The sequence below is a fragment of the Camelus ferus genome, chromosome X, assembly GCF_009834535.1.
Source record: "Camelus ferus isolate YT-003-E chromosome X, BCGSAC_Cfer_1.0, whole genome shotgun sequence".
Taxonomy (NCBI): domain Eukaryota; kingdom Metazoa; phylum Chordata; class Mammalia; order Artiodactyla; family Camelidae; genus Camelus; species Camelus ferus.
The window spans coordinates 24,542,034-24,553,143 of record NC_045732.1 but is presented as its reverse complement, the minus strand read 5'-3'; the positions used below and the strand labels follow the sequence as shown (position 1 = coordinate 24,553,143).

The 11,110-nt window shown below is 33.6% G+C and overlaps 1 protein-coding gene across 1 annotated transcript in view; it reads left to right on the top strand.

Annotated features, from left to right (window-relative positions):
* Positions 1-2,401: 2,401 nt before the first annotated feature.
* The window catches only part of CNKSR2 (connector enhancer of kinase suppressor of Ras 2), a 97,070-nt gene continuing 88,361 nt past the window's right edge, over positions 2,402-11,110 (top strand). Inside the window, exon 1 of the mRNA XM_032474604.1 lies at positions 2,402-2,637. Coding sequence (XP_032330495.1) covers positions 2,469-2,637 — 169 coding nt within the window. The 5' untranslated portion in view covers positions 2,402-2,468. The remainder of the gene's footprint in view (positions 2,638-11,110) is intronic.

Below are 11,110 nucleotides of genomic sequence, written 5' to 3'. Positions count from 1 at the left end.
ACAGTCATGTGTGTGAAGTGAGTAAAATTTGGTCAGTTTTTTACTGTATGTCTTACTATAGGCAATTTCATTATCAATATATAGTGAATTTTTTTTACTTAACCAAATTTCTTTTTCTGTCATGAAAATCAGTAATTTGTAGGTCTTTGCACAACTGTGAAGTTTAAGTACACTAATTTCTCTTATTAATTTTACTGTGAGCCATTAAGTATAAAGAAAGTTCACTAAAGCAGTGCTCTAACTTCTCATCTGTTCCCTTAAATCCTTTTTAGAGCAAAAGCATAGATTTATTACATACATGTATAGATGTACAACATTAAGAAAGGTTTTTAAAAAGTTTTACAGCCGAATAAATTAATACGTTGAGTTATTCAGGGGCTCATGATGTGAGTACACGTACATACAGGCACAGACACAAATGTGCACACACTTACATACACAATACATGTATCAGTTCATTCTAATGCAAAGTTTGTTTTTGGTTTGTACTTTTCTTAGTCCAACTTTATTTAATGTATTCCATATAGACATGTCTAATAAATCTTCCTCATTGATGTAAGGGCCTGCTTTCATATCATTATAGTAAGCAATACGAGTCCTTCCCATTTTCTGCCACAGGGTGTATACATATAAATAAAGCATGGTGAATTAACTAGGGCTGAATCACCCTCTGATCTCAGCTGCATTAACATTTATGTCACAGCCCTGATAGAAATGTCTGCCTGTTTATACATAGGCATAACTTTACTCCAATACCTCAAGTTCATTAGGGCTGTTTCCAAGTTAGTTGCAGTGTCAATTTCTTTTTGCTAGAGGACTAACAGTAACAAGTACTAGGCAATTTGTTCAGGAAAAGTTTTTAGCTAGCCAAAAATAAAGTTCTGCCTGGATTTTGTATCATTTTCTTTGTGTTGCTTAAGAACTAACTTTTATAGTTACAACTTGGTAATAAGCAGTAGTTTTATTTAAAAAAAATAAGAGTGAATGGCAGTGTAAATGGCAGCCTCACTTTGTAATTAGTTAAGTACATAAGACAGCTTGCTGATTCAGTCCAGAGAATGTTTTTTACTGCTTTTGACATAATTCAAATAATAAGAATAAAGTTCTCTTCATTTGAACAAGCCCGATCTAGACATTTGCGTACCAGTACAGAAGTGTAGTATACTATAGTATAAAAATACAGTATTTTTGCTGAGCTGAAGCTAGAATTAACATTAGTTTTATAAGCTCATCTCCATCTGAAAAGACTCAATACGTCAATTAAAAATGTTATTTTCATCCCTCTTGATATAATCAGTTTATTCTGTGGATTTAAGAATTCAGTCTTGGCACTTGTCATAAAATTAAATTATATCTGGTTTGATAGCATTCATGGCACTGTTTAGGATAGAACTGGATTTAAGAACTAGGAAGAAATAAAGTTAATGATACACAAGAAATGTTGCATTTACATTCATAGTCATGTTCTAGAACATGAGCTTTTCTAACAGAAATTTCATAGCCAGTCAGTGAAATTATTGTAAAATAAACAAGGTTGATCTTAACCAATCCTAAGTGGAATATTTCTACCAAAATTCCACTCTTATGGGCCCAATCCCCTGGGTTGTGTGAGTAATCCTATGTGAGAGTAACAGTTTTAGGGATCCCGTAAATTATTAGATTTTTCTCTTCAGAATCCTTCAGAAGAAAAAAATTAATTTGCCATCACCTTAAATCTCATTCTTAAACTCTGTATATGATTAGGTTTCTCCACCCTCTCCACAGGAAGTGTTGCTGATGTATAATGAAATTTTGATACTTCCATTTAGAATGAGCTCCATGAATGTATCTTTTTTACTATTAAATAGCATACATAAAGTTTAGATACTGAGAGTAATTATTTTCATTAAGGTGTATTTTAAATTAATAACAAGCTGTTTGAAATTCTTACAATATCAGTTTGTATAGTGCTGATTTGGTTCTTAAGCTCACATTACCTTCACAGAGGTGGTAGTTCTTAAACACATCTTTGTTTTTAAGCAGTGCAGATATTGTTGTGAATGAATTAGGTAAACTGACAGAAGAAAGGTATGTCATTAGCATTGTTAACATTATGCCTATTGTCTTGAGTACTAAAAGCAATTAACATGCTGAGATGATTTCTTTTATATGACATAGTATGGTGAAAATGGACTAGAGCACAATTTAGAAGATCAACGGCCCATGTCTAGCTGTGTAACCTTTAGACAAGTCATTTAACCTCTCTGAGCCTTTGCATTTTTTTCTGGAAAAATAGGAAAAATTAAAAATTGCCCTATAAACCTCCAAGTTTGGAAATATCAGAAAATATCTTATATGGGAAGGATATTATTACTGTTTGAGACCCTCTCTGCCATTTTACCACCCTCACACTTTCCTACATCCTTCTCCTTTACCCTTTCTTTAGAGATGAAAAAGGAAACCTTCCTTGTGAAGACCTCAGAGGACATATGGTGGGCAAGCCAGTACATAAAGGATCTGAATCTCCAAATTCATTTCTGGATCAGGAATATCGAAAGAGGTTTAATATTGTTGAAGAAGATGCTGTCTTATATTGCTATGAATATGAAAAGGGAAGATCAAGTAGTCAAGGAAGACGAGAAAGCACCCCAACTTATGGTAAGAGTTCTTCTCTCATGTTGATATAAGAACATATGTCTGGCATGGGAATCTTAACTTCTTTTCCTAGACTTTTGGGTTGTGGAAATTACTTGATAGCTTTTGAATCTTTATGATCTATCTGTGTCTGTCATGTGCTTCCAAGTGGAATCTCAACAGTATGAGGCATATCATTAAAAATTATTCTAACTTTTCCCAAGATAAGCAAGAATAGTAGGTAACATTTTAGCTCATTAATGATTTTTCAAAACCTTTTTGAATCACATGTAATTTTGTGTATCAGGTGTTGCCAAATTGGAATAGTTCAAGGGGTTCCCCCAGTTTTTTTAATGAACACTTACTGTTGATATGACTTATTTAAAATAAAATTTCCTTATATCTAATGTATTAAAAATATTTAGATGGATTTTTCCAAGGAAAATCTCATCTCAATTTTTATTTTTTGTAAGAAGCTGCAAAATTTGAGTGGATTTTAAATAGGAAGGACATACTATATCTAAAGCAAAGATGGGCCTAGAGCTACCGTGTCACAGAATTTTTTATCTTTAACTCCTGTTTTTCCATGCATGACCAAGAAAGTAACCCAGTCACAAATACTTTAAATTGACATAGTGTAGCTGAAAGATTTGCAGATACAGTTGCCTAAAGTAGTAAAACCTATGGACCTGTTGCAAGAGTGCATGGATTTAATTGGAATTCTGTGCTTATTCCTTTTCAGTTTGGGGGGAGGGAAAGGATCCTTGCTGATTAGTCCAGACTCATTCAGTGGGAGCTGAGCAGAAGGAAAGTTGTTTTTAGCTTTCTCTTTCCTCCTGCCTCCCTTACTTGTCCACCGTGGTCATGTGCCTCCCTCCTGTGGTCCCAAAAGATTGGTCATCATGTACCTTATTACCCATGCCTTATTTCCCCATAGCTCTTTGGTAATAGTTATGTATGAAAAATTTTGACCAAAATGACCCTAAAGAATAGGAACCATACATGTCTTGTTTTGTGTCATTCTCTGTACATGTGCTGTTTTATCATAAGTAATGATATTTTTTAGCATAGCTCCACTGTTGTACTACTCTGGTGGCGCTTATGTTGAACTGTCATAAGTGAAGGCATTTGCACCTTTGCTTTTCTCTGCTATTATATTGTAAACCTCTGCAGTATGGAGGCCTGCCATCTTTGTTATCTCTGCCTCTGCCCCATCACACAAGGTTTTTATTTTTGTTCACTCATTCTACAAGCACTTATTGACTACCTATTGTTGGATAGGCAGTAATGTATATCAACTCTTCTTTTTTATGTCCCAGAATTTTCTGGCTATTTTCTACTTGTGTTGAAGTAAATAAGAATGTTTAATTTAAGGGGAAATTATAATCATCAGATGAAGTGGATTATTAATAACTTTATAAAAAATAGCTTATAGGGTCTTAGTTAAATGTCTGTGAATTGTTAGTTCCTTCAGACTACAGTTTAAAGCACGTAGTGCTGTCATGTTCCACAAATCATATCTCTTCCAATAAGATAGATTACTATTTAAATTTTAGAGAATTTAGATATCCTATAGATACTTGATATATTTTTATAAACAAGTTAGGAGAAAAGAAATATATATATGTATATATATGTTTAAAAGAAAGCTAAGGAAGTTTAAAAAGTACTTTACTTTTGATCCTGAAGGTTTTTTTTTTAACTTTTGAACTTGAAATATAGTTTGAACCTTCAATAGAGATACTTACAGATACTTCAGTGTAGATTTCCTAGCACACCTTGAAAGTTGTTCCAGGTAACTAGCAGTTTAATATATTTACCTTTTTTAAATCAGATCTTAAGTAGTAAAACCTACCTGTCACATACATGAATCTGTAGCCATAATTTTCCCAAAGATTAATTCATTTGTTAACCTCATTCAGCTAATATTTGTTGTGTACATAAAGTCAGCCAGGCACTGAAGATGTAAAGATGAATAAAATGTAAATCCTCTGTGGAATGCAGTCATACCCCAGAGGGAAAAAACAAAGAGATGCAGTGCAGCCACTTTAGATAAGTAGGATGGTGTGAACAAAGTGCTCCAGTAGCCCAGGAGCTGAGGCTCCAGAGTCTTCTTGGGAAGTCACACATCAATGCTGAGTTTATGCTGAGTTTTAAATGATGAATACTCATCAACTGGGATTTCTAAATGCTAGTTATCCCCACCAAATACCTGGCACCTTCTCAAACCTTCATCTAAAATCTGAGCATTAAGTTAAATCTCCAAGTCTCCCTAAAGGCCCCAATACGAATAACTTCAAACCTTAGAAAGCAAGAATGGATAACAACTTCTTTATTTAACCTATAAAATGGCCCCATCACATGGAACCCCAAGTGTGACAGCATTCTCTTGGATTTAAAAATAATAATGAACATACTTGCTCCTATTGAAGTATATTGCAAAAAATACTGAAGTTACAAAAAAGTTCACATTTGATATTTTCTGAAAATGATAGTAATTTAAATTGTTAGCACTTGTGTGATTGCTTCAAATGCAATATGTAAGTCCTTTAGCCTTACAATGTTCAACTCTGTTCTTAGTTGCAAATACCCTTATCTTCAAGTATGTGAACTTAGCTATCATTACTACCTATTAACTTCCCAGATTACCTGTTTGGTCAAAAAGATTTAGAATTAAGATTATAAGAGTCTAGGTAGGATTTTGAGAAGCAAAGGAAAAACATGATACAGTTTTTAGTGTGTGCTTTTGGTTTCATTCATTTTAAACTTAGGTATATAAGATGAAAATATTTAGGGAATCTCTGTTATTAGACACAATGGTAAAGAAACAGATGTAAAGAAAAATTCCTGAAAATATCCTAATTGTGAGCTTTAAAATATATTGATTAATCAAGGTTCTTATTTTATATCATGGACCCACTATTTGTGGCTAAGAGTGAATTAAAGAATGGTTATTTTCCCTATGCTATGAGACAAATATATGGATAGAGAGTGGAAAGCCCATCTAGAAAGAAAGTAAATGATACCTGTTGGCCTTTTATATATGCCAGGCACTCTTCTAAGCTTTTAAAAGGCATTAACCCATTTAATCCTGACAACAACTCTGTAAGGTAGATACTAATAGAATCCTTATTTTACAGATGAGTTAAATAACTTACCCAACTAGAAAGTGGTGAAGCTAGGATTAAGTACCCATGAATATTTGTTGAATCTACCAGTTCTGGCTAACTAAATATTATGAAAATAATTTGGTAAATTGTAGGAAAATAATTCTAAAAATTGCATTACTCCTTCCAAATTCAAGCATTTGATTTCAGGCAAGCAGAACTAGGTCTGATTTGTATGTTCTTTTATATTTTTTATATTTACTGGTACTGTAATAAACATGCATTTACATAGACATGGCCCTGACACACTTTAGGAGAACATAGCTAAATTGAGGGGTAAAGTTAGCAACAAAATGTTATGTCTTTATCAGAGAGCATAAGATAGGTTTCACTGTCCTAAAAAGATAAACAAGAGTGATTTTTCAGAACACAGATACAGTAGGGAAGGCAACCTAGATAGGTGATTGCTACCATTGGGTTTATCATCAGCCGTACTTGGTAGTCCTGTCTGCCACCTCATTACTCCAGTGTGACCTTAGGAATGTTACTCTAGGCCTTAGTTTTCTCATTTGTTAAATGAAGTTGATAAATATCTGCCTCATAGACTTTTTTGAGAATTTATGACAACACACTGTAAATTGCCTAGAAAGTCCCCAATATGTGCTAGATATCTCTATTCACTGTTGTCATTATTATATAAAGACATTAATGTTGCTAAGAGAATAAATCTTAAGGGTTTTCACCACACAAAAAAAGGATAACTATTTGATATGATAGATGTGATAAATATCTTGACTGTGGTTATTCATTTCACAATGTATACATATAATGTCAAATCATCATGTTGTGTGCCTTAAAATATACAACTTTCATTTGTCAATTATACCTCAATAAAGCTGAGAAAAACAATAAAAGAGCTGAACTATCTCAACATGTAAATAATAATAATAATATCAGCCATTTAAAATTCTTTGAAGAGTAAGATAGAGTGAATAAACAGAAAGTTCAGAGGAAAAAGCTTCAATGTGAAAATAAAAGAGGGGGAAAGGATAGCATTAAATCACTTTAACTATTTGGTCTCATTTGCTCATTCTTCAAAGGCAAAGGTTCAGATTTGATGAGATCAGTTGCTTGGCAACTTTTCAGAATGATAATATTTCCCATCAGCTTTCCCTTTTCACTGTTCACAGACTCCTTCCCCTTGCTCTTCCATCACAGCACATTTCTATGTGTAGAAACCTGCTAAAAGGTAGACACGGTTGGCTGAGTCCCTTTGTAGTCATGAATGGTCAGATTTTATACGAATAGGAGGAAAACATATTTTTTACAATAATATTATAGAATAGTATTTGTTTGACAGAATTTGGACCTTTTCTGATTTATTGAAAATCCAGCACCTGACAAAAAGCACATGAATGAATGTAAGGCTGATATTTTACAAGTGCTCCTCATAAATGTTATTTGTACACAGTGTGCATTGAAAAAATTAATTTCTGTAACATTATACGTGAACATTTTCCACTTGAGTAGTTGGGACAAAAGAAAACCAAATACCATGTCCCTTTTATCCACATGAATAGCAAATGGGTTGAAGTGACTCACAGCAGCATGATGAAGGACCTATGGGCAGTGATAATATAAACTAAGTTTCATCAGTGTGAGGTGAGGATATAGCCTGTAGGTTGCAGGGTCTCTCATCATATTTCAACATCACCTTTCTCTGTCTTACAACTTCATTCTATCTTTTGGGGCATTGAATTATAATAAACAGCATTATTTCAAACATTTCTTAAAGGTATTCACATTTCTTTATTTCCAAATACAAGCCTGTTCTCTTTTCTGTGATTTTTGAATATAAATTATCTTCCTTATCGGGTAAAAGTTCAGCTGTCATTCATCAGCTATGCTAGAGAGAAAAGAAAATGGGATTCTAACCACAGGAATTTTCTGTGTTCAAGTAAAATGTACTACTTCCAAAGCAGAACTAACCATAGAAATAGAAGTTAGTGAGTCAAAAATGCAGAATTATGAGATATGTACTATACTCATAGGAATTGTTATTCCTTTGGACTTATTTAGTACATTTCATAAAGACAGCATGTTGGTTAGCTTCACAAAATAATTTTGAATATCAAGCTAATGGTGATATGAGACCATGTAACCGTTGGAAAAGTAGTTCAGCAGTATTTTGGCATAGAAATAGAAAATAGTCTGTTCCTAATGTAAAAATTAGAGTAATCACCTAGGGAAGGCACTCTTCCTTAGTTTGTATAATTTTACTGATAGAAATAGCAGAGCATGAGTTTTGAGGTCAGCTAGACCTGAATTTGGTGCCTAGCTTTGGCCTTTAATAATGGATTGACCTTGAACTTGAGTCTTAGCCTCACCATGCTTTTGTTTCCTTATCTGTAAAATAGGATAGCAATACTACTCATAGTGTTTTTATGAGGATTAAATAAGATAATATATGTCAAGTGCTGAGCACTGATCTGCCTCATAGGAAGTACTCAATAAATGGTGCCTAAATAGCATAATCAACTACTGCTGCTCGTAAACAGTGATGTCCCAAAGACTGTCAAGTGCTGATCAATCAAATTAACACTTCCTCCTTTCCTGTGGAGGGATTTAATAAAGAACAAAAGGATTGGAAGTATTCCTTCATTTTGGTCCCTCTACCTACCCAATAACCAGCCATTTAAATCATAGCAATTAAAAGAAATATAAATAGAGTTTGCTTGTTTCTTTTGGTTTGGTTTTGAAAAGTAGAAAGAGGAGTATTTAGATAACTCCTAACACTAGAAACTGCCCTGATCCAAGTCTTCTTTTAAATTCCATTACTAAAATCACTAGCTCATGTGCTGGGCTGAAGGGGGCCTCATTATAACCTTTTCAGCATCAGAATTTTAAAAACAATTTAAACTCCACGCCTTGCTCTTCCATCACAGCACATTTCTATGTGTAGAAACCTGCTAAAAGGTAGACACGGTTGGCTGAGTCCCTTTGTAGTCATGAATGGTCAGATTTTATACGAATAGGAGGAAAACATATTTTTTACAATAATATTATAGAATAGTATTTGTTTGACAGAATTTGTTTGACAAAAACAATTTAAACTCCACGCCTTTTTAAAGTTTAATATTAGGTGCTTAAAAAAAGGATAGAGAAAATAATACATGAAATAAATTAAATAGTTGGAGACTTTCAAAGAAATGAAACCTGGCACGAAAAGATCGTTGGGAAAGAATTGAAGGAACTAAGTAATAGATAAAACAGTAAGTTTAAGAAAAAGGAACTTTTAATAAAGTTCCAGAATGTTAATATGTGGATAAAATGGAAGGATTAGCAAACCAAATAAACAAAGCTGATGCAACGATTAGAGGGGGAGAAAACTCTTCTAATGAATTAACAGAAAGAAATGAGCTAGTTTAAATAGCACTTCCCTTAAAGACAAAATGGGAAAGCCAAGAATAGGAACAGTCTAACTCAATGATTCTTAACTGGGGTCAGTGTTGCCTCCTAGGGGACATTTGACAATTTCTGGGGACATTGTAGTTTTCATAAATGGAGGTGGAGGTGCTACTGGTATCTAGTGAGTAGAGACCCAGGATGCTACTAAACATCATACAATGAATAGGACAGCCCCCAACAATAATGATTCAGTCCAAAATGTCAAGAATGCTGCTGTTGAGAAACCCTAGTTAAATTAAGAAGAATCAGTTGCAGACATATTGTATACAGAAGCAGATATATATGACTACAAAATCAAAGAGCCCTTGTATGACATAAGGCCAATTGCCTCTTTTTTTTTAATTCAAAGAATCTGGGAACTTACTGCTCTGGAAAGATAGACCTGCACTTTTTCACACTTAGCATATTCTCTGGGCAGAAGTAGTATAAAGTTGTGAGTATCTGGGATGACCTACCCTGCTCTACAATAGAAAACCTAATCATGACATCCTCCGGAGCAGGAGGGAACCCACTGTCCCTAGTTGAAATCAGAAAGCATTTTCCCCTATGGGAAAAATTGTAGTAAATGGCAGCTAAGTGAAATTTAAATAGAGTGGTTAATGTTAGTTTTCAAATCATAGTGTGGCTTTAAGTAATCCAGCACTTTCCTAAATATGTTTTTCAGATCACTAGTTCTGAAAGAGAATCTTTGTAAAAGAAAGAGGTTATGTGGTTAAATAAGATTGGGAAGCTCTGCATATTTTATCCACCTCTTGGAGATTAATAAGTATAGATAAGCATACTAAAGGCTTTGAAAATCTTGTTGAACTTGAGTTAACTTATTGTTTCCCAAATATATTTGTACATTGCATCTTCTTTGGTTTTGGTCACAAAATACTTATTAACCTCTCAATGGAACTAATGCTTGATGGAATGTATTTTGGAAAAGGTTGAAATAGACTTTAACAACCCATATACCAATGATAAAATTTGTTTTAAGTTACAAACAGCTGACTTAACAGATAAGCATTTGGAAAAGATTCTATTCTTAAGTTGAAGCCTGCCCTAGCAGACAGCTTGTTGAATGTCATCTTCATTTTTATCTTACAAGAAAGCCATTTTCTAGAGTAAATCTTAATTGTGATAAAAGTTCAAACTGAAGTAATAACTGCTAACTGAGAAGAAGACTGCATGGTGTTCTATACTCCAGGCTCCTTGTAGAATTACTGGTGTAACTGCAAAACAGTTTGCCAGAAATCACGGAGGAAATAGATCCCTGGGGTTAGAAAATGTCAAGTGTTATATCCAATCTTGTTAAGAGAGACGAGTAAAAATTATACACTGATTACCTTAATGACTGGAGAGTTAGAGCAAATAATTAAAACAATAGGCAGCCATTTAAAAGGATACATATGACAACCTAGCATTGCTTTATAAATAACACATCATGTCAAATCAATTTATTTTCCATCTTTGTTAAGGGATGGACAACAAACACAGTTACATCCATAGTTTATGTTCTGATCGTCCATTAGTTCTTTACCTAGCCTTTAAGAATTTCTTGCAAGAGTTGCAAACTGGCTGGGAAGATACTTAAAAAAAAAAGCAATAATCATACTTGTCTGTGAATTATTTTTGAAGAAAAATTAATTGAATTTTTGTGTAATGCAATGGTCTTGAATTCATTACTGAGGCAATTTGTAGTGAAAAGAGTACTGAGATAGAAGTTGAGAGTCTATGTTCACAGGCTGACTTTAGCAGTGATTATCAGTGAAATTCTAAGAAATTAACTTTGGTGTGTTTGAAGTTTTTCATCTCTACCTTTCTTGCTAGCTTCGTTGACTAATATGATCCCATGGAGAAAAATATTGTGAAAGGAGTTATAAAGTTATAAGATGTCATTTTGTTTATTTCATGTGAGTGTCTTCAAATGATGGTCTTAA